The sequence below is a fragment of the Acinonyx jubatus genome, chromosome B1 (genome assembly GCF_027475565.1).
Source record: "Acinonyx jubatus isolate Ajub_Pintada_27869175 chromosome B1, VMU_Ajub_asm_v1.0, whole genome shotgun sequence".
Classification (NCBI taxonomy): Eukaryota; Metazoa; Chordata; class Mammalia; order Carnivora; family Felidae; genus Acinonyx; species Acinonyx jubatus.
Genome location: NC_069382.1, coordinates 201,137,260 through 201,160,508, shown reverse-complemented (window position 1 = coordinate 201,160,508; position 23,249 = coordinate 201,137,260). Strand labels below are relative to the sequence as shown.

Below are 23,249 nucleotides of genomic sequence, written 5' to 3'. Positions count from 1 at the left end.
AGACGGCCGTGTGCGCGTGAGGAGAACGTGTGCGCTCGTGGCTGGGCGGGCTCTGTGTGTCTGTTGCGTCTGGCTGGTGGCTTGGGTTGCGTCCTGTTTCCCGGACTCCTCCTCGGTCTGTTGTTTATCCACCAGTGAGAGTGGGGGGTTCAGGCCACCACCACTGCCGGACTGTCTATTTCTCCCTCCGTTCCGTCAGTTTTCGCTCCATATGTTTTGATGGTCTGTCGTTAGGTGTGTACATGTTTGTAATTGTTATGTTTTCTTGTGTCGGGATTTCATCGACATGCACCGTCCTTTGTCTCTGGTAACCATTTTGAATTTAAGTCTGTTTTGTCTGGTATCTCCCTGCTCTCCTTCGGTGACCATTTGCCTGGACTGTGTTTTCCTTTCTTTTATTTTCAACCTGTTTGTGCCGTTGGATCTCAAGTGGGTCTCCTGTAGACAACCTGTGTTTGGATCTTGTGTTTTTATCCATTCTTCCAGTCTCTGCCTTTTAACCGGAGATTTTAACCCACTTACATTTAAGTAATTACAGATAAGGAGGAGGTCCTACCTAGTTCTCTGAGCAACTTTAAAGTCGTTTTTTTAAAGTCTGTGTCTACCGTATCTGCTGTTACACCTTTATCAAGAGGCAGTTCTCATTGATTTACTTTTTTCCTTTGAATGGGCCATGCTTTCCTGCATCTTTGTATGCCTTGGGATTTTTAGTTGAACACTGGGCATTTGCATCTGATAATGTGGTAACTCTGAAATCAGATCCTCCCCCTTCGCCAAGATTTACGTTTTTACTTGGATTGCTGTAGGCCGTCTCTGTGCTGAGGACCAGCCTGAGGGTAACTTGAGGTCTTCCTGGGTCTTTTTGAGACTTTCCCTGGACATGCAGGCTAACTTCCTAATTTCCCTTATACGTGCATTTGCTTTTGAATGTACTTACCTTTAATATTTATTCCCCAAACAGGAAAAAGTGAAAAGTAAAAGGGGACTTGGGAGACATGGGTGCTCACCTTTTACATCCCCTGAAAGTTCCTCGGCTGGACGGGAGGGTCTTGCGACACGGGGGGTAGGGGGCGGGGGCGTCAACAGTGGTCCCCGCCTCTGTGTCTGCCTCTCTGTTATTAGAAGCAGCTGTCAGCCATCAGAGAACAAGTCCCCAGTATTTCAAGGACACGGTCTGTTTGCCCGTCTCGGTTGGGGGTAGGTATAGGTAGCTGCTACTGTGCTAAGAGCTGAAAATGGCCACAATTAGCCACAGTTTCCCATCCCAGCCTTCTCCCCTGCAGCCTGTGCCACGCTGCCATCCTCCCTTGTCTCGTGGTGCCTGTGCCCTGGGCAGGACAACAGTAGTCCTTTGACGCGAGGGCACGAGGTCCAGGGCGCGTGTCCTCCAGACAGCACTGCGCCCATGTGGCCTCAGAGGGGCGGGAGATACTTCTGTGGGGAAGCATCGGGGAGGCCCCTTCAGCGCTGTTCCCTTGGGATTCCACGTCTTGTTAATTTGAGGACGCACAAAAGCCTTCATCCTTCAAGGGGGTGTTGAGCTCCCAACTCTGGGGTTCCTCTTTCGTGTTTCTCTCAACAGGCTGCAAGTATTATTTGACTGCCTTCTGACTCCCTTTGCTGCTGTTCAGAAGTTTCTGTCATTTCTACCAGATGCTTCTTTCCAGGTGCACCGTCCTCTCGTGCTGGGCCTGCGTCTGGGGCTCAGCGGTTTCGTGTGGCACGAACTTGGGCTGCTTTCGTTTGTCCCTTTGGGGATATATTGTGCTTTCTGGCTCTGGAGACACTTTTTTAGTGACTTCTGAAACTTTTGCCTGACTTTCTCTTTGACCACGATCTCTTCTCCAGAATCCCTGTTACATCCTTCAGAGCGTCTCATGTAAAACATTTAGAGCCTCTCGTATCTTCCGTATCTTTTTGCAATTTTCCGTCTCTTTGACTGTGTGCTGCACGCTGGGTGATGTCTGGGGCCGCACCCCCAGCTCGCGAGATCTGGAGCCCTTGTACCTGTGTCCCGCGCTGGGCTTCTTTCCAGATGGATGTCTGTGCCTAATCATCCCTCGCTGGTGGGTCATTTCTCTTGGCCGTTTCTGGCACTTTCATGATCTAGGACCTTGGGCGAATGAGCCCCTTGGGGCCTTTTTTCTGTTTTCAATAGTGAAAAGTGTTGCCCTCACGGCTTGATTTGATTTGTGGGAGGCCTGAGACCCTCCAGGGAGCTGGGAAGCTTCCTGCAGAGAGATCTGCTTCTGTGCTCCCTTATGCGGAGGGAGGAGGGACGCGCTGACCTTGAGGGCCGCTCTGCACTTCCGTTCTGCTCTGCACTTCCGGGGCGGCTGTCTCCTGACTCTGCCCCGGGCCCTGCCTTTCCCAGCTCTTCAAGCCCTCACTTGGCCAGCTCCTCTTGTCCCAGGACCAGTTCGATTGTTTCGATTGTTTGATTGTTTCGTTTGCTTCTTTGTGGCAGCGGGAGGAGGGAAGGGGAGCCGTGTCTCAGATGGAGGTCAGGGGGGATTCAGGGTGCGGCCAGGGTGCAGTAGTATGTGTGGGAGGACGACGACCCCCCCCCTCCCCCCGCCAGGAGTGCCTGGGCAGACACGGAGCTGAGTTGGACTTCAGTTCTCAGCCCACCCTCTCTGCGGGAAGACCCCTCCCGGCCCTTCTCAGGGCCTCACCCTCTTGAGTGCTCAGCCCCGGCCCCATCGCCGGCCTGTGGTTGCCGAGCACAGTGGACCGTTCTCGTGGTCCTCCCCTCTCCTGGACGTGTGGGCTCTGCGCCCTGACTCCCCGGGGCCCCGCGCCAGCCGTCCCCTGGGAGCCCAGAGCGCACGCTTCCGGCCACCTCATCTTCCAGCAGTGCAGATGCCACAGGAGCCTCAGCAGAGGACCCTCCCTCCCTCGGCCCCTCCCCTCCCTGGGCTGACCCAGCAGGACCACGGGCCACGAAGGGGTCCACGTGGACAGTCCCGGGAGCACCATTAGGTGCTGCTTGCTGAGCATCTGCTGCCTTTACATCAAAATGAACCTGGACTTCATCCCCCTCTTACCACTTTGACCACGTCCCTGCGGCCCCGGCCTCACTCTCCTCAGGGTTAGTGCGGCGGTCTCTCACTCTTCCTTATCCTGCCCCTGCCCCTACGCGCTGCTCTCGGAACAACCGGACGACCCCACGCAACGTACGCCGATGAGTTATTTTCTGCTCAGAGCCCTCCCGCGATGGATGCTCCCTCCTCTCTTCACCTCACGAGGAGCAGAAGTCACCCGCTGCCCGGCCGACCGGGCCCTCCTACGGGACTGCCACTCCCCGTGCGGGCCACACGTGCCTCCCGGCTGCCTCCCCGACACAGCAGGGCCTTGGCCTCTAACGAGTCCCTGCTCGGGACACCACGAGCCTTCCTCCTGCGTCAGGGCTCTGCTCAGAGGGGGGCTCGTGAGTGAGGGTGCCTCTGAACACCTTCCTGGAAGGGCACCCCACCACCAGCAGCAGTGTTCTTTCTGGCCACGGCCTCCTTGCACAGAGCACCTTCTAACGTAGGATTTATTTACCGGCTTATTTTCCATCATCTGGCCGCCTCGAGTCCCCGGGGTGGCTGTCCGCGGTGTGTCGGCAGGGGGCTTCTGCAGAGGCTTCTCCATGCTGACTTGTGCGCTGGAATCTGGAGCATCTCGGGGCAGCAGATGTTCGGACCCCAAAGAACGACACGCATCACCCGAGGGGCCCCGGCCAGCCCCCCGCCCCAGGGCGCCACGGGGGACTCTAGCGGTGTCTGCCCCCCTTTAGTGTCCCGGCGGGGCCTTCCGCCTCCTGCAAATGGCACGTGGCTTTGTCATTTAGCTGGAGTGTTCAGTCCACCGTTGCAGGTTTAATTCTGTGATCGTGCGAGGGGCTTGGGTCTAGGGTATACTTTTGAGTTTTGAGTGCGGGTCTGGAGAACACGGTCAGCATGCTTAATCATGTCCCGTTCATGATAATCCCATCAATGGCTTTGTGGTTCTGATTTTGTAGTTTGCGGTTTCCTCTGATTTAGGGGTCATGCTGGTTTTTCTCAGGTGATTGGTGAGTTTTGATTGTGAGTTCATGTTACTGTGGGAATTCTCTGAGTCCTGAGTCCACAGTGAGGCGTCCAGGGAAGATTTATGCTGCCGCCTTCCGAGTGCCCCAGGGTGTCCCCAAGGCCAGGACTCTTGAAGCAAAACTTGTGATTGTGGGTTTTTCAGATTTCCACTGAAATCTCAGACCTCATGCCGGTGTGAGTTTGGGCTTATGTTTAGGAATTGTCAGAGGTAACTTTTTTCTTCTCCGTCAGCAGTCAAGTGCAAGGGAGGCTGTGCCCTCGTGAGGTTGCCTGTTTGCTCGTGCCTGCTCTGGGCAGGTGACTGGGAGAGCCTCCGACGCCCCGGCCTAAAGGGGCGGAGGGCCAGCCGCGTTGTCCCAGGTGCGGCCTGGCTCCTGCCACTCCTTACCTCGGCCTCCGAGAGACCCCCTGCTTTCCACCACCTCGTCAGCCCGTTATGCACACGTGTCGCCTACATCTAAGAGGTGTCCCATTTGCTCCAGTATTTTTAGGTGCTCGGTATCGGGACTCTTGCCAAACAGACAAAGTGAATTGAGTTCTTCGTTCATCCAGCAGGTATTGGCCATCTGTGCTGTGTGCCCGAGCTGTGCGGGCTGCCACCGTGGGCCTGCCCTCTACCGCAGCCTATTTCAGGGAGCCCTAGTGCCAGCTCCTGCCCAAGGGCAGACGCTCGGCTGAGACGCAGGGAGCCGAGCACGTGAGCGGCTCAGGCGCAGCCCCCAGGTCGGACCTCCTTGCGCGGTCCAGGTCCTTCCCGGGCTCTCGGTGGGGCGCGCAGGCTGGTACCCCACCCCTGGAAAGCGCTGGATCATGAAGTATCTCGGTTGTGCCCCAAGATCACGTGTCCAGAGGTCCACGGAGAACATCTGCTGAGAACATTTCACAGGCAAGTCTCCCCTCTTAGCGGATGCCCCCAGTCTATTCAACAGGACACTGAGGCATCAGCAAGCGTCTGAGGTATTGGCTGAGAATCTACACCCCGCTGGGGGAGAAATGGGTCACGGGCAACTGCTTTCACTGCTTCCTCCCCTAGGTCAAGGGTCAAGGTGACCGTTTGGATCTAAATCTGTTCTGGAGAGAAGGATGGGTCCAAGGAGGGAAGCAACAGTAGAGGGTGGAGGGGTCTGGGTCAAGCTCACAGACAGGGGTGTCAGGGAGTAGGGGACGGCCATCAGAGAGAAGGGGACGGGGCATTGCCAGCCGGGGGGGGGGAGGGGCTGGGGGGGCCATCAGACCTCCTGTCAGTTAAAGGGCAAGGACAGAGAGCATGGAGCGTGGACCCCGGGTGCCACAGCACGGTAGACATGGAGCCCACGCCAGCAGCGGAGGGGGTCTCCCATGCGGAAGGAACGCTGGGAGCGGGAAACGGGGAGAATCCTGTCTAGGCATGTGGCTACGCAGGGCACACAGGAGCAGGAGGTCTCGATGAGGAGGGGGAGGCCACGGGAAACACCCCCAGGATGGGAGAGAGACCTCGGCTGCCAAGCGTGACCGAGTAGGGGACAAGAGGAGAGTGTTTGCAGGGTTGGCACCGAGTGAGTGCAAGGCTGGGTGTGGTGTCCCACACTAGGTGCTCCTATGGGGTGTGGGTGGCTCGTCAGCGGGAGGTCTGGGCATGTGGGGGTCCAAGACTGCCACTGAGACAGAGTGGACAGGGGAGGCGGCCGACAGCCGGAAGCTGTGATCTTGATAAAATGGAGAGACAGAGGCGAGAAGGGTTTCTACATGGAAGTGTAGTGACCAAGAACTGGCAGGAGCATTGAGGGGGCAGCGGACAAGAGTGGGGAGGGGGGAGGAGGGGAGGGAGGTGGACGGGAGGGGGGGAGGGGGGAGGAGGGGAGGGAGGTGGACGGGAGGGGGAGGAGGGGAGGGAGGTGGACGGGAGGGGGGAGGGGGGAGGAGGGGAGGGAGGTGGACGGGAGGGGGGAGGGGGAGGAGGGGAGGGAGGTGGACGGGAGGGGGGAGGGCGATGGACAGACAGGATGGTGGGAAGGGAGGGGGAGGAGGGGGTGTGGGCAGGAGGTAGGAGGAAGGGAGGGAGAGTGACGGATAGACAGGATGGGGGGAAGGAGAGAGGAGGTGGGTGGTTATTGGATCCGATTCCGCATGTGTCCAAGCAAGAGGAAAAATGTTCTGGTCCCAAGGAACCGAGAGCCGGCCTTCCCCATCTCCTGGCTGTTCCTTGAGGGACTAGCCCAGCCCCAAGGCTCAGGGACCCACCGAGGATCCATGCCAGTAGGATGAGGTTGGGACGTGCGACCTCAGTCAAGGGTTCAGGAGGGTGCCCAGTGAGCCCTGAGGGCATCTCCGGGAGGCCATGGGCCTTGGTGGTGAGTGTCCGGGGCAGGGACAAGCTGCCGGCAGGGGCACGCAGTACTGCCCTTGTGAAGCCTCGGGGAGTGGGGGGGCCCTACTCTGGGGGCGGGAGCATGGCCCCGTACCTGCTCACGGTGCCCTTCCCAGGGCCCTTCCCGGAAATGTGAGACGAGGGCCCCTGCGGTCACGAAACAGTCTTTATTCAAGTGCAGGGAAATCGGTCATACGACCACGCCAAGGTGAGGGGTCAGTGTCTGCTCTCCTTTATGCACCTGACCTGCGTGGCCTGCCGAGGCAGCCTGGCTGAGAGGGGCAGGCAGGGGTGTGGGCGCCTGGGAGGGCAGGTCCGAGGTATGTCATGCACGTGTGGCTTGGGGCTCTGGGCCTGGGGTGCGTGGCTCTCCTGCAGGTGGCCCAGCGGGCACCACGTACAAGTCGTCTGCGTGCAAGATGGCCTTGAACTATGGTGAACAGGGCAGGACACGGTTTACAGCAGAGACTCACCCACGAGAGGGGACCTCAGGACCGGGCGCCCGAGAGGAAAGCTTGCGGAAAGGAGGCGCCTTTCCCGCCGTCCTGCTCCAGCAGCCCAAGGCACGTGTGTCAGCGGTGGAGCTCAGAGGGGTGACGGACGAAGCCCCGCCTGGCCCGCTGCACAACCAGGCTGGGCCACCACGTGGGGTCGAGGGGCCCGGGGTCTGGTCTCAGACGCAGTTGTCGGGGACGCACTCCGCCTCCTCCTCCAGCTCGGGGCAGGGCGTCCCGTGGTTGGCAGGCTGCACGCGGACGTAGCGAGTCCTGCTCTTGGCCCCCAGCTTCCCGCAGGGACCCCCACACAGCCCCCAGGACGACCACAAGGAGACTTCGCAGTCCAGCGGCGTTTCTGGACCTGGACCGAGCACAGGAGAGGCCGTGAGCATGCGTGCGAGGTGCTTTGTGGCAGAAGGGGACCCCCGGGCGTGTGCTCGGTGCACAAGACCAGCTCCCACCTTCAGAGTCGTGAGGGGTGCTCGATTTTATCGGCGTGGTTCAGAGCAGGTTACAAACCCACCGATCGCACCGCCCAGGGAAAACCACTAAGATGCCTCGAGGGAGTAAGGGGCGCCTGGGTGGCGCAGTCGGTGAAGCGTCCGACTTCAGCCAGGTCACGATCTCGCGGTCCGTGAGTTCGAGCCCCGCGTCAGGCTCTGGGCTGATGGCTCAGAGCCTGGAGCCTGTTTCCGACTCTGTGTCTCCCTCTCTCTCTGCCCCTCCCCCGTTCATGCTCTGTCTCTCTCTGTCCCAAAAATAAATAAACGTTGAAAAAAAAAAGTAAAAAAAAAAAAAAAAAGAAAAAAAAGATGCCTCGAGGGAGCATTTCTGCGTCCACTGTCCGGGACTCTGGGAGGCCAACTCTGGCCCCTGGGGGCAGGGGGGACCCCGTGTCGAGAGATGTTCTGAAGGCAGCACAGGCTGGCCGGGGTCTCCGCTGCCCGCGGTGCTGGCTTTCAGAAGGCGACTGCAGTGGGGGCTCCCCTTCACCACCCACACCATCCCCTTCGCCAGGGAGGGCGCAGAGAGATCCCTTTAGTGGAATGTCCTGCCCTGTCAGCTGTGACATGGGCCACACACAGGCACAACACTGACAGGGGTCTCGGTCACGAGTGTCAAAGACTTTCCCTTGCAAATGTTGGGCAAGAGTTAAATCTTTAGAGTTTGAATCAACTAAATCCCAAATCTCTCAGAACCCCCACTGTCCTGCACCAAATGCGCAGAACCCCCAAAACCCCATCTGTTATCTTGTACTGAATGCTCTGACCCCCTGTAATCTTGTACTGGACACTCTGAGCCCCCAGACCCATGTCATCTTGTGCTCGATGCACAGAACCCCTGGGACCCACGTCGTCCTACACTGAGTGCTCAAACCCTGGTGTTTGAGTTTGCTCACAGACAGTGGCTCATATGACTCAGAGTGGGGCACCCTAAGCCCATCTGAGCAGTGACCTGGTCTGACTCCGTCCCCTGCACCCCTGTGCACCCCATGGGTGGCCTGGCCCCACCTGGCTAAGGGCACATCACCCCCAGGAATCCGGCTTCCAATTCAGCACCTTTCTCCATCCTGTCGCCTCATCTCAAGTTGGGACTTCTGGGGTGTGTCCTGTGGGCTGGGCACACAGTGGGGCCTAGTCCCTGGATTACCGGCCCTGGAGGGGTTGCGTGCAGGTGACCGGCGTGGCCTTGGGAAGTAGCTCGTGTTGAGGTGTTGTCGCTGCCGAGTCACAGATGGTGACTCTTGGGCGGTTTCTAGCCCCTTAGGACCCTTTGCTGTTTGTACCCGGTGGCCACTCACCATTAAGGGTTATTCTGCAGCTGAGACCTAAGGGCCTCACGCATGGGGCTCCACATTGGCGGCTGCCTGGTCACGGTCCCTGCGTGACCCGCACACCTGAATGGTGCTTCCGCCCTGTGCAGCCAGTGGGACGTCAGGGGCCCCCCGGAGTCGGAGCACTCGCACCCGGGATCACGGGCGTGCCGGCCGGGCACCTGCAGGCTCACCTGAGAGGCTGTCCGTGATCTCATTGCCCCCGCCCAGCGGGCCTGGGGGGGGCAGCACGAAGGTCCTGGGATTCTGCCGGAGTCGCACCAGGGTCACTCTGGCGATGGGGGGCAGGGACTTCAGCCGGGGGTAGTAGAAGGAGTTTGCCGGGTGGCTGGGAGAGGAGGAGGTTATCTGTGGGGAGAGCAGGGGTCTCAGCACAGGAGAACCCACAGCACACGCTTGCAGTGGGCGGGCCCAGGCTCTGGAGCGTCGGGTGGGGCGGGGTCAGGAAACCCCGCCCCCTCCGAAGGCCGCTAGCTCCTGAGGGCGGGGCGCGTGGCCTCAGGCTGCGTAGGCTCCGAGGGGTGGCGCAGGCTGCGTGGACCGGGGGCGGGGCACAGGCTCTGGGGGTGCGAGGCCGCAGGCTGTGTGGAAGGGGGGTGGGAGGCCGCAGGCTGTGTGGAGGGGGGGAGGGGGGTGGGAGGCCGCAGGCTGGGAATCAACCAGGAAGGGTTGGGCCCTCCTCCCCGACCTGCGGGCCCCCTGCAGATGGGCCGTCTTCTAGTGGGGGGGGGGGGGGTGTCCAGGGCCAGCAGGGCTCTCGTCCCGTCCCTCACCTCCTCACCTCCGTCACCGTGTCCTGCGGGATGGTGGCGAAGTTGGGGGAGGAGAAGGTGAAGCCGCTGTCCGTGCCAGCGTCGTAGGGGTACAGGTCGACCTCGACCTGCTCCCTCCAGCGGTCCCCGTCACACAGGTCCAGACTGTCCACGCCCACGAACCAGTCGGGGCTGGGCACGATTCGGACCACGAAGGAAACCTGCAGGGGCGGGGTGGGGGGGACGGGGGAGGGCGCTTAGCGACCCCCCCCCCGCAGCCCCGCCCCGGCCCCCCGGGACCACGAAGGACACCTGGGCGGGCGGGGCGGGCGCTTAGCGAGCCCCCACCGCCACGAAGGACACCCTGGGGGGCGGGGCGGGCGCTCAGCGAGCCCCCCCCCTCCCCGCGGCCGCCGGCTCACCAGCGAGTGCCTGGCGTGGGCCTCCAGCTCGGCGGACGTGTGCCCGGTGCCGCTGGGCACGGCGGGCGCCGAGAACACCTCGTGCACGCTCTGCAGCTTCTCTCCCGCCGCCTCCAGCTCCCGCATCAGCGCCCAGGCCTCGCCCCGCTCGACGAAGTCCCTCAGCCCGTCGCTCACGTACTGGTTCTTTCTCCACATGCTGTAGTCCGAGCTGTGCGCCGCCCCTGCGCGTGCGGCCGGCGGGGTGAGCCGACGCCGGGCCACCGGGGCACCGCGCAGGGGCCACTCTGGCCGCCCCCCCTGCCGCCCCCCCTGGGCCCCGCCATCCAGCAGTCGGCCCGGCGCTGAAGGCAATGGGATGGGAGTGCCCCCCCCGCCAGCTGCGAAGTGTGGTGCAGCTGTCGTGTGACCGGCCCCTCCAGGAGGGGGGCCGCTGCTGGACAGGCAGGAACGGGCGGCGGGGGCTGCGCTTACCCAGCAGGGACGACCACTGTGCGGGGGGCCGGAACAGGGGGTACTGCTTGGGGAAGGCCGTCTGGCTCCACTTGCCCGTGAAGGTGAGGCTGTACTTGGCCAGCGGTCGGGCTGTGCAGACAGACTCCGCCCCCAGCGGCTGGCTCGCCGCGGACCCCAGTGTGGCCAGGAGGAGAGCCCAGAGGGCCCTGCCCCAGGTGGTGGCCTGACTTGGGGCTCCCATGACCTAGGAGCGGAGGGAGAACCCGGCACGCCGGTCCCGCTGGTCCCGGGAGCAGGGACCTCCGGAGTGCAGCGCCCCCCCCCCCCCAAGTATCCCTGCCCGCTGCCCCACCCCGGGGCTCGGGCTCAGGCTCAGACCCCATCCCCGAAAGCAGCTGTGTCCGGTTACAGGCGGATTCCGGGCGCCCCTACGGGAGGCCGGGCGCCTGGCAGGTTTGGAGCCCGGGCTGGGTTGCGCCAGCAGCCCGCTCTGCAGCCGCGGGGATCCCCGAGCGCCACTCCTCAGGGCTGCCGTCAGAGGGAGTCCCGGGAGCCGGGAGGGGAAACTTTGGGCTCGCTGCGCCCAGAACTATACAGCAAACTCACGCCTCCGTCTTAGGGTGCTGCTAGCTGCTGCACCCGGGGAGGAGCCCGGAGGCCCGGCGTCTCCGGATGGGGACAGAGGCGCACGCACACGCAGTACTCACCCAGCAGGCGCGGCCGGAGGGCGGGTGGCGGGGGTGCGGGCAGCGGATGGTCGCGGCAGGAGCCCCGAGCTGCAGTTCACACGCAGGACAGCGCCCGGCTGGCCGGTGAGGCCCGGGCCCTGCACCGCAGCTGCGGAGCCGCAGAGAGATCTGCCGCGGAGAGGGGAGAGGGGAGAGGGGGCGCCTCGACCTCGGCCCGCCCTCGCTCTGAGGCTGAGCAGATGCTTCTCTGGCGCTGAGGTCACTCTCCTCCCGCGGGCGCCTGCCACTTGCCGCACCCCTTTCTTTGTCTTTCCCTCCCGCCTCCCCGCCCTCCTCTCCTCTCCCTCCCGCTCCCCCTTCCCAACAAACCCTCCTTAGTGTCTCCCTGGAGGTGGAGGTGGGGGGCGGGGGTGGCCAGCGTGTTACACCCTCAGGGCAGGGTGGGGACCTGAGGGGCCGCATTCCTGGCCCCACATTAGTCCACGTGCCTGCCGGAGAGGGGCTGGAGAAGTGGGGGCTCCCAGCTCGGGGATCCCTGGCCTTGGGGCTCTGCGTTTTGGTGAACACAGCCCGTCAGAGTACAAGGCCGCTGTCCACACCGCTGGCGGGGGGGAGAGGGGGGGGCCTCCTGATGCCCTCCCTCCAGAGGGGAGTCAACCCCGTGGGAAGGGTGGTCCCACTTCCAGAAAGGCCGGCTGGGGCAGGGAGGCGGCCCACGGGGGTGCCTGGCTAACAGACTCTGAAGGTGGTCACTGCCCGCTGTCAGGAAAGTAGAGCCCTTGTCAGGTGCCTGGGAGCAGAAGGGGAGCCAGCATTGTGGGGACGCCCAGGGGGCGTCTGAGCTCCAACAGAAAGCTTTTTGGAACCTTGTTAATATTTCACACATGTGGGGAGGGATGGAATAAATAGAATCAACCAGAATAGAATGCAAACAAAAACGAATGACCTAACCTGTATTTCAAGTAAATAACACAGCCACAGAGAGGCAGCCCGATGCCCACGGAAAATGGAGGTCCTCAGGCCAAAGACAGATTCTAATTCTGGTTTTCAAACTGTTTGGTCTCGGGACCCCCTCCGCTCTTAAAAATGCTGAGAACCCAGAGAGCTGCTCTCTGCGTGGGTTGTATCTGTCCGTGCTGTCCGTGCTTACCACATTTGAACTCATCCAAAAGGTTCACAATCTGCATTAATTCGAGTACAGATGAAATACATTAACGTAAACGCCATGATGTTTCCTGGAAAACAACTCTACTTTCCAGAAGGAGAACCTGCTTGAGAAGAGCGGCCTGGTTCTCCATTGGCACAGACCCTCTTGCGCCTGGCTCTCCTGCAGGACAGCTGGCCTGCTGCACGTGTCCCCGCTCCGCCGACCGGACGCGCGGTGTTGGGTGGCTCTGTGCAGAGCCCGGCTGGGCGAGGACAGGCCCTGCAGCCTCGGGAGGGTCCTGCACCTGTGGGACGGAACCGAACCCAAGGTCGGGTTGAGAAGCAGCGGCCTGTTCCAGGAGAGGAAGCCACAGACAGCGCAGGGTCGAGTCTCTCCTGCTGTGGTTTGCTCACGCGCTGTCCAGCGGAGGCGGTGGCCTCGGGCTTGCCCTCCTGTCCCAGCACCCCCGCGCCACGTGGAAGGCCTCTGCAACCCAGGGATCCCCCCGCCCCACCCCGGGGATGTGCAGCGGGGAGACCCGACCCGAGGGCTCCGGGGCCCCCGGGGCCCCCGGCTGGCTTGCTGGGAGGGCCTCCCTCCCTCTGCAGTGGCCTGCCTCCCAAGAGCACGATGGGACACGTGGGAAGGGGCATAGAAGAAGGCTGAGGATAGATGACCTGTGGCCCCTTGGCCTCCGTGGGGCCTGGGGGGGAGCCCGGCCTGTAGGGAATCAGCTGCAGGGCCCTCTGCTGCCAGACTCTTCCTCTGAAAACCTGGGCACCCTGTGTCCCTTTTCTCCGGAGATGCCCCTACAGACCCCTCGACGGATACCCCTGCTGAGGCAGCCCCACCCCACCCTTACCAAGGAAGAGTCATCCATTCATGAGCACTGGAAGGGCACCTGGGGGCACAGAAATGACTCTGATGACAAAGCCCAACTCCCCAAGGATGCGGGGGCGGGGCAGACAGGATACCTCTGTAGATCCGATTCTGTTACTAGGTGAGGGATTGGTTAATTGGTTGACACTAATGCAGGGTCCTTCCCGGTCAGTCACTCCTTAACTGGTTCAGGGCAGTGGGGCTCAGGACTATGGCTATTGGTCAGGTCTCCACACTCTGACCCTCCCTGTCTGCACTCCCCCCCCTTCTTGTCTGCATCCCTCCCCTCTGTGTCTGCACCCCCCTCCCCCTCCCTGTCTACACCTTCCCTTCTCTGTCTGCACCCCCACCCTCCTTGTCTGAGCCCCTCCCCTCCTTGTCTGTACCCCTCCTCCTCCTTATCTGCACCCCTCCCCCTCTTTGTCTGCACACCCCCTCCTCCTTGTCTGCACTCCCCCTCCTTATCTGCACCCCTCCCCTCCCTGTCTGCACCACTCCCATCCTGTCTGCACCCCTCCCCTCCTTGTCTGCACCACCCACCCTCCTTGTCTGCACCGCTCCCCTCCCTGTCTGCACCCCCCACCCTCCCTGACTACACCCCTCCCCTTCCTGTCTGCACCCCTCCACTCCCTGTCTGCACCCCTCCCCTCCTTGCCTGCACCTCCCACCCTCCTTGTCTGCACCCCTCTCCCTCCTTGTCTGCACCCCTCTCCCTCCTTGTCTGCACCCCTCCCCTCCCTGTCTGCACCCCTCCCCTCCCTGTCTGCACCCCCCACCCTCCCTGTCTACACCCCTCCCCTCTCTGTCTGCACCCCTCCCCTCCCTGTCTGCACCCCTCCCCCTCCTTGTTTGCACCCCACTCCCCTCCTTGTCTGCACCTTCCCTTCCCTGTCTGCACCCCCCACCCTCCTTGTCTGAGCCCCTCCCCTCCCTGTCTGCACCCCCCACCCTCCTTGTCTGCACCCCTTCCCTCCTTGTCTCACCCTTCCCCTCCCTGTCTGCACCCCTCCCCTCCTTGTGTGCACCCCTCCCCCTCGTGTGCACCCCCATCCTCCCTGTCTCCACCCCTCCCCTCCCTGTCTGCACACCTCCCCCTCCTTGTTTGCACCCCCCCTCCTTGTTTGCATCTCCCACCCTCCTTGTCTGCACCCCTCTCCCTCCCTGTCTGCACCCCTCCCCTCCATGTCTGCACCCCTCCCTCCTTGTCTGCACCCCTCCCCTCCTTGTCTGCACCCCCCACCCTCCTTGTCTGCATCTCCCACCCTCCTTGTCTGCACCCCTCCCCTCCTTGTCTGCACCCCCACCCTCCTTGTTTGCACCCCCCTCCCCCTCCTTGTCTGCACCCCCATCCTCCCTGTCTCCACCCCTCCCCTCCCTGTCTGCACCCCTCCCCTCCTTGCCTGCACCTCCCACCCTCCTTGTCTGCACCCCTCTCCCTCCTTGTCTGCACCCGTCCCCTCCCTGTCTGCACCCCTCCCCTCCCTGTCTGCACCCCCCACCCTCCCTGTCTACACCCCTCCCCTCCCTGTCTGCACCCCTCCCCTCCCTGTCTGCAACCCTCCCCCTCCTTGTCTGCACCCCACTCCCCTCCTTGTCTGCACCTCCCACCCTCCTTGTCTGCACTCCTCTCCCTCCTTGTCTGCACCCCCCACCCTCCTTGTCTGCACCCCTCCCCTCCTTGTCTGCACCCTTCCCCTCCCTGTCTGCACCCCTCCCCTCCCTGTGTGCACCCCTCCCCCTCCTTGTCTGCACCCCTCCCCTCCTTGTCTGCACCCCTCCCCCTCCTTGTCTGCACCCCCATCCTCCCTGTCTCCACCCCTCCCCTCCCTGTCTCCACCCCTCCCCTCCCTGTCTCCACCCCTCCCCTCCCTGTCTGCACACCTCCCCCTCCTTGTTTGCACCCCCCCTCCTTGTTTGCATCTCCCACCCTCCTTGTCTGCACCCCTCTCCCTCCCTGTCTGCACCCCTCCCCTCCATGTCTGCACCCCTCCCTCCTTGTCTGCACCCTCCCCTCCTTGTCTGCACCCCCCTCCCCCTCCTTGTCTGCACCCCCCACTCTCCTTGTCTGCATCTCCCACCCTCCTTGTCTGCACCCCCACCCTCCTTGTTTGCAACCCCCTCCCCCTCCTTGTCTGCACCCCCATCCTCCCTGTCTCCACCCCTCCCCTCCCTGTCTGCACCCCCCACCCTCCTTGTCTGCATCTCCCACCCTCCTTGTCTGCACCCCTCCCCTCCCTGTCTGCACCCCCCACCCTCCTTGTGTGCACCCCTCCCCTCCATATCTGCACCCTTCCCCTCCCTGTCTGCACCCCTCCCCTCCTTGTGTGCACCCCTCCCCCTCCTTGTCTGCACCCCCACCCTCCCTGTCTCCACCCCTCCCCTCCCTGTCTGCACCCCCCACCCTCCTTGTCTGCACCCCTCCCCTCCCTGTCTGCACCCCTCCCCCTCCTTGTCTGCACCGCTCAACCCCTCCCGGTCCTTGTGTGCACCTCCTGTGCTCTCTGTGGTCGCCCTCACTTGCCCCAGGGGCAGGGTGGTCTTCTGTGCACCTGACTCCCCAGGCTTGTCTGTCCTCCACTCTAAATGGCTGCAGCAGGCTCACCTTATCCCCTGACCCCCACCTCAGGTGCCTGTTGTAGCTCAAGCTGGCCTAAAGCACGGGACGGACAGTCCAGGGGGACCTCCCTGCTGAGGGTTGACTTGGGGCAGATGTGAAGCCCTTTGCAGCCGGGGTGGGGGCCGTGGTTTGTGCAGCTCACACTGGCCCTCGAGGGATGTGAGGGGCTCCCAGAAGTCTGTGTTTGCGCGAGGACGGGCCTGGCTGGCAGCGGAGGGCTGGGCAAGCTCGGTGTCCTCATCATCCTCTGTCCCCCCCGAGCTGTGGCCCTGCCACAGGGTCCCAGAGCCCGGGATGCCCCCGCGGGCTTCGTCACCTTTCCATTTGGATTCTGGCTGAGGAGCTCTCGACGCCTGATGCAACAAGGACTCTTTCAGGGCCTTTGCCGGGTGTGGCGCAGGCCCGCCTGGAACCCCACCCGGGGACGGGCTGTCTCCACCCGAGCACACAGACCAGGCGCTGGTGTCTGGATCCCCAGGGGGATCCCGCCAGTCACACAGGCACACATTTGTTTGCTCGTTTGCCCACTCACCAGACAGTTACCAAGGGCCTCGTTCCGGCCAGACACCACAGACTCTGAACACACATCCTTTCCGATGGCTGCCTCAGTCCTGGATGGCCGAATATTCCGGCAACAGCCCGGTAGTCCAGGGGTTCTCCCCACCGTGCTGGACACTCCCAGCTTGTTCCGCCTCAGGGCCTTTGCACTGGCAGCTCCCACTACCTGAAAGACTCCTCCCTGTGTGTGTGTGTGTGTGTGTGTGTGTGTGTGTGTGTGTGTAAGTCCCAGGGGACCCCTCCTGGCTTCCCGGCCCAGTGGAGCTCTGTCTCACCCCGTCACATCCCGGCTTTGTGTTTAATCAGGGCCCCTGCAGGGAAAGTCTGACTGATGCAAGCAGGCGGGGATGCACCACAGGGCCTGGCTTCCAGAGCAGCGAGGAAGGCAGTCGCTGAGCTTCGAGGAGTGACTTCCAGGGCCGCGCCGCTGACCCGTGGCCCGTCCCACGCCCCACCCGCCTGGGGACCTGAGCCCACCAGCCTCCCTCCTCCCGCCGAGCTCCGTTCTGGATCCAGATTTCTCCAAGCACTTCCTGTACGCACAGCCCGAATCTCTCTGGGAATCCTGGGTCCTGGGTTGAGCTTTGCAGAAGGCCCCGGAAGGGGTAGGTGCTCGGCAGCTGAGCCCCACACCCACAGCCCCCGGGCCTGCTCTTCCCTCTCGCAGAGCCAGAGGGGGCCTTGTCTGGTGGGGGCCCTGCAAACCAGACCCCTGGTGACCAAGCCTGACTTGCAGGAGGCCAGCGTGCCCAGGGGTCCCTGGGGACTTCACGGTGACACCTGCAGGCCCGCTTTCTTGAGGGGCCGGGGCCGTGGCTGCTGACCCGACCGTGGGGTGCAGACACCTCTTCGAGACCCTGCTCTCAGTTCTGTTGGGTGCCGTATGCCCGGAAATGGAATCGCTGGGTCATGCGGCGATTCTGTGTTTAATATTTTGAGGAGCCCTCATGCTGTTTTCCACGGTGGCTGCACCAGTTTCCATCCCCACCGACGGTGCACAGGCTCCCAGTTTCCTGTGTCTTCACCAGGCTGAGGTGTTTTAACTTGCCCGCCCCCCACTTCAGCTCGAGTAGCCTGAAAATGAACAGTCCACGCTCGTGGTGAAACCCAGCCCCCCGGGTGGAGCCCTTTCAAGGCGGCGTTCCTAGAAAAGTGTCATCGCACCTGCCTGTTGGTTTCCGGGGAGACCCCACAGGGCTGTCTGCATCTGACTCGACTCAGAGCTGACCCAGTAAGAAAAGTCTTTTCCCCAGAGGTGAAGGTTGAAGACAAGTCCAGGCAATTAAAGAACTTTGCATTTGCCTGGGGCGGTGGATAACAGGACACTAAGCAAAACGCGGAAGAGGAACATCTGAGAGATGCGATGTCCCCAGGGAGCTATGGAAAACGCCAGTGCATTCCCGGGGATCTAGAAGGCCACACAGATTCCTAGGGTGGGACATGATCAGGAAGGGCCTGAGAAGGCCCCAGACCTGTGAGCAGCCTCGAGGGTCCGCATAAGTAGTCACCCGTCACACTGAGGGCCACCACGGCCAGCACCGCACAGAACAGGATGCAACACGACAGCACGGTCCCGGACAGTTAACGGAGTCTCTGTCCAGCTATTACCTGGCCGCTAAGCTAATGAAGCAACGACTTAGTGGCCACGTGTGGCAAAAATACAGATTTTACAGAATTAATTCAGAAAAGTCACTAAACAGGCAACAAAAGCAACAAACTCTGAGGAGCGGCTAGAGTTCGACTTCACGATCGCCACATTATATTATTTGAAATGTTCAGCTTTCATCAAAAATTTATGAGACATGAGAAGACATGTGAAACCATGGCCCGTACGCTGGGGGGAAGGCGGTTAATGGAAAGCGTCCCTGACGAATCCCAGGGCTGGACTTGCCAGACACGAGCGTAGACAGCCTTCGGTGCGTTCAAAGAACTGAATGATGCCCGGAGAAGTAAAGTTTGAGAACGCTGTTTCACCAAACGGAGATTCCCGGGAACGAACAGAACTTAGAACCAAATCCACGTTCTGGAGCTGAGAAGGGCACGGACCGGACCGAGAATTTGCCGGAGCTGGTCCACGGCGGGTGAGCAGGCGGCATAAAGAATCAGCCAGAAGAAATAGGTCGACCGGGATTGCCCAACCTGAGAAACAGTGAAGAAAGCTGAACAGAGGCTCAGAGACCCAGCAAACATGCCCGCTGTGCATGACCCAAGTCCCGGGAGAGAAGGGAGACGCGGGCAGAAGCAGGACTGGAGGAAGTAACAGCCAGACTTCCCCACGCTGATGAAGACAGTGATGTGGGCAGCCAAGAACCCGCTGACTCTGGGGGGAGGGGTGCGGCCAAGAACCCGCTGACTCTGGGGGGAGGGGTGCGGCCAAGAACCCGCTGACTCTGGCGGGGGGGGGGGGGGGGGGAGGGGGAAGGCGCAGCCAAGAGCTCTGACTCCGGTGGGGGGGGGGGTGCGGCCAAGAGCCCACTGACTCTGGGGGGGGGGTGTTGAGACAGGGAACCTTGAAGGCAGCAAGAGAGAGGCGCGTCCCACCTAGGAGGGGTCCCCAGGCGGGTTCCCAGCTGACTCCTTTCCAAACAGCAACTGCAGAGATCAGAGGCAGCAGGATGGCCCGCTCAAGGTGCTGAAAGAAAACGGTGGCAACCAAGGGGTCTACGCGTGAAGACTGCATTTCCAACATCAAGGAGAGGGGCGCCTGGGCGGCTCAGTGGGTCAAGTGTCCGACCTCGGATCAGGCCGTGATCTCCGTGGTCCGTGAGTTCGAGCCCCGCGTCGGGCTCCGTGCTGACGGCTCAGAGCCCGGAGCCTGCTTTGGATTCTGTGTCTCCCTCTCTCTCTGCCCCTCCCCTGCTCGTGCTCTGTCTCTCTCTGTCACTCAAAAATACATAAATGTTAATTATTTTTTTAAATGAAGGAGAAATGAAGACATTCCTGGGTAAACAAAACCAGAATTCGTCACCAGGAAACCTGGCCTCCAGAAATACTAGAGGAGTCAGACCAAAACGAAAGGGGTGCAGACTGTGGCTCCTACGCGCGCCTGGACGGACGGCGGCCGAGGGCAGGACAGAAGACGGTATAATAATAGTCTATAGGGCTTCCCTTCCGCCTATCTGATTTCGCGGACAACTGCAGAGGGCAACGGTTAAAACAGCTACATGCCTTGATGGGCAAATGATGTGTACGCGTGTGATTTATATGACGATGATAGCACTAAGGGAGGAGGGAACAGCGCCGTGTACAAGCACAGTTTCTGGCGCACTATTGAGATTAAAGTGGTCAGGAATGGGTTTGTTATAAATTAAGATATCCATGATAGTTCCTAGGGAAACCACTAAGAAAATAAATTTTAAAAACACAGTGAAAGAGGGGCGCCTGAGGTTCAGTCGGTTGAGCATCCGACTTTTGACTTCGGCTCAGGTCACGATCTCGGGATGGTGGGGTCAAGCCCCACGTTGGGCTCAGCGCCGAGCATGGCACCCGCTTGGGGTTCTCTGTCTCCCTCTCCTCCTGCCCCTCCCTCGCTCACGTGCACGCACTCTCACAAAAAAAAAAGAAATAAAATAAAAACTCAGTAAAAGAAATGAGGAACTAAAACGGGACCCTAAAACACACCTGTTTAGTACAAAAGAAGTCCATATGAAAGGACGGCGGAACCAAAAAGATCTCATACGTATAGAAAACGGGTAAAACGCAGAGCAAGTCCTACCCTACGAGTTAAAGATTCGATACAAACTGAGTGTCGACTAAACCCTCCGGTGGAAAGGCGGCCGGTGGCAGAGTGCACGAGAGTGAGGCGCGGTCTGCCCGCCCACGGCCTGCGGGACACAGGCGTCAGGCGCAGAGACGAGAACGGGTTGAAGCGTGAGGGTGGAAGGCCCCGTGCGAACGGCAAACACACGGGCTGCAGAGACCTTAGGACGAAACTGCGACTGGGGACGGGGGACACTTTGGAACGACGAAGGGCAAATCCAAAGGGAGCTAGGCCCCTCACGAGCACACAGACGCAGCACTGAGAACCCACATATGGTTCTGCACCCCCCTCCCCGCCGGAACTGAACGACCAACAGCCTGCCGTTGACGTAACAGGCGAGAAGCACACGTTTTGCGTGTCGTTAAACGTGCTACGCGCTGTTTTCTTACAACAGCGTGAGCTCGAGCAAACGGGTTACGAAGAAAACCACAAGGAGAAGAAAATACGCGGACAGTGCCGTCCCGTGTTTGTAAAAAGAATCCACGTAGAAGTGGACGCACAGCGTGCGAACCTGTGTTGCTCGAGGGTCGAACGTAGTCGGAGACTTTCTGTTTCAATAGCTCGTTTTAATGGCAGGGTAGCAAGACAGGAAACAGAAGAAGGAGAACAGTCAGAAGGAAAGAGAATGCTGGAATGACACTGCGAACCGGCAGGATCTCGCGGACGTCTGTGGAAACGCCGCCGGCTCTTAGGGGCCCAGGGGAGGGACGTCGCCACGATGGACTGTGTGATAAAACTAGTCCAACAAATTTCAAGCGATGGAAACCACGCACGTAGGTCCTCCCAGCAAAGTGGAATGAATTTGAAATCAGTACCAGGAAGAAAGTTGGCCTAAGCCTCTGTCCCGGAGCTCCCTGGGACGCGGTGCGACTGGGGACGTGGGTGCCGGAAGGAGTTTTAGCCGCCGGCCGGCAGGCAGCACCCGGGACCCTGTGTGGATTCCGCTGTGGTTACCTTTCGGCACCTGACCCGGCACCTGAGACCCGGTGCCTCGGAAGCCAGAGAAGCCGCACCAGGGGCAGGCCCGGGAGGCAGCCAGTCCCGGGTCCCCCCGGTGCCGCTGGGTGGCTGGCAGGCTGTGCCCAGAGTCACCGGAGGCCCCTTCACTCAGTGCCAGGGGTTCGCGCGGGGCGGGGCCCCTGCGCGTGGCCTGCACTTGCTCCCGGCGTGGCGGCGGGTCCCCCGGGCAGCACCCGGAGGGCGAGCCAGTGAGGCTGCCTGGTTGTTCCTGACCTGCCTCGCCAGTCACGGGGCCGCCTAGGTTCCCGGGAAGGTGACCAGACCCCACCTGCTCAGGGGAGTGGCGTGGCTCCACAGGACGTGGGGCCGGACGGGGTGGGGGGGGGTACCCTCGGGCCTTCGCAGCAGCTCACGGGGCAGGTGTGGGTGCCGAGCTCACACCCTGGGGCCGGGCGAGCCACGCCGGTGCCCCACAGGAGCCCCCGGGTCCCTGCAGGGACGTGCCGGCCCCGGGGGCTGCTGTGCCCACACCCAGGGGCTCAAGCGCCCCCGTTTGTTCACAGCCCCCGGTCCCCACGCAAGCCACCGATCAGCTGGGCTTCAAGTGACCTTGCCTTGTAACTAGCTGACGGGGCCCATGTTCGCCTGCTTCTGGGGAAACCGCTCCAGATTCGCCCCGGGTTGGGGGGCTGAGAGAGCAAGTGAAGGTTTGTCAGCAAGTTTTCCCAGAGGGCTGGGGCTGCCCCTCCGTGTCTGGTCCCCGTGCACGTGTGCCCCCCACAGCCCCGGCCTGGCTGTGGACGCAGGCCGCGCTGAGGGATCTCCTTGCCCAAAGATCCCGCACTGGGGGCGGGGGCGGGGGGGGGTGTCCTGGGCCCTCGCCTGACACCCACCCAGGGCGCCTCTTCCCAGGGGCACACGGGCCACCTCTCCCACACTCGGCGGGACCCTGTCCCACACGCTGGGCTTCGGGGACTGGCTCTGAAATCCTCAGGGAGGGCCCGGAGGGTGGCAGGATGTCCCATCCCGCCGGCCGAGGCCAAGCACGGTGAGAGGCGTGTGCTGTGTGAGCTGCCCAGAGGGGCTGCCGAGGCCCCGTGCGCCCACCTGCCCAGCTCACATTCCCAGTGGAGGTTAGGAGGGTGCAGGGGCCCCCGAGACAGCGGCCCCTTCCCTCTGGGCCCGTGGGCCTCACACCGCACGGTCCCCTTTCCAGGTTTCCTGGGCTCCGATGGGGCAGCAGGAGCCCAGCACCAGGGAGGAGGCCCGGGGCCGTGGTGGGTGGGCAGGGGAGGAGGCACAGGGTGCGCAGGGTGGCGGGGGGCGGGGGGAGGCGGGCAGGCGGGCTGAGGAAGCCTGGAGCTGGAGTCTGGGCAAAGCTGTTTACCGGGCCCTCCCGTGGCTCCCCGTGTTCTGACCCCGTGCGGGCCACACCTCCTTGGGGCCTCAGTTTCTCCCTCTGCAGGGTGTGGGATGGGACCAGGCTCACCAGATGGCCCTCCGGCCCCCACATGCCTTAGCACTGAGGTCACCCCTTTCCTCATGACCCCACAGGCCAGCCAAGCCGCGGTGCTGCGAACGCAGCCCTGTCCAAGCTCTGAGTCAGGCCTCGCCGGTGGCCAGGCTGGCTGTGGACCCGGGGAGTGGGTTCGGACTCGGGGACGTCTGCCTTGGCCTTCAGTTTTCTTCTTCCCAGTGGGTTTGTGTTCTCTCTTCACAGCGCTGGGGACGCCGTTTGCTGACCCCGGACGGGAGGCCACACTCTGATAGGCTATAAGGCGAGGATCCACTTCCTCAGGAAAAGCACCTTCCAAGGACGCCCCTGGGGTCACTCAGCAGACGGTGCACAGAAAAAGGGGTGTCCAACAAAGGGGTGCACCCAGGCAAAGCAAGAGGCCCCGTGAGGTCCCGCACCCCTGGAGCAGAGAGAGTGCCCTCACCTGGCCCTTTCCCCAGGACCCCCCCGGTCCCTGTGGCCCCATCTTGGGTCTGGTGAGCGGGACCGCGAGGCCCTGGTGGCCCAGCCGCGGTTCTGGGCCCTCACCTGCCACGGTGCTGAGCACCACAGGGGGTCTAGCACAGCCTCCCGAGCGGGGCTCTAGGGGCCAAAGAGTCGGGGCTCCAGGCAGCCTGGGCTTTGAGCATGGGGGGCAGGGCCCACGGAAGGACAAGACCCCTCCCAAGTCCTGCCCCTCTGGCCTGCCTCCGCCGTCCCCCCAAGACAGGGACTGGCTCTTTCTGGGGTCTGTGGTGTT

General features: G+C 62.0%; 1 protein-coding gene across 1 annotated transcript; it reads right to left on the bottom strand.

Annotated features, from left to right (window-relative positions):
* Positions 1–6,571: 6,571 nt before the first annotated feature.
* Positions 6,572–11,604, bottom strand: LOC106978868 (spondin-2). Its single transcript, XM_027053102.2, has 6 exons — positions 11,092–11,604; positions 10,403–10,628; positions 9,929–10,152; positions 9,536–9,727; positions 8,928–9,102; positions 6,572–7,281 (listed from the first exon to the last, which is right to left on the bottom strand). Exons 1-6 carry the CDS (start codon positions 11,533–11,535, stop codon positions 7,097–7,099), a joined length of 1,446 nt encoding a protein of 481 aa, XP_026908903.2. The 5' UTR covers positions 11,536–11,604; the 3' UTR covers positions 6,572–7,096.
* Between the last annotated feature and the right edge of the window lie 11,645 nt (positions 11,605–23,249).

Coding starts and splice junctions, on each gene's coding strand:
- LOC106978868 (XM_027053102.2), bottom strand. CDS start 11,535: ATGCGGCCCCTCAGGTCCCCACCCTGCCCTGAGGGTGTAACACGCTGG. Junction 9,728..9,928: donor CCCACGCCAGGCACTCGCTG/GTGAGCCGGCGG, acceptor CCGCCCCTGCAG/GTTTCCTTCGTGGTCCGAAT. Junction 9,103..9,535: donor CGCAGGACACGGTGACGGAG/GTGAGGAGGTGA, acceptor CTCTCCCCACAG/ATAACCTCCTCCTCTCCCAG.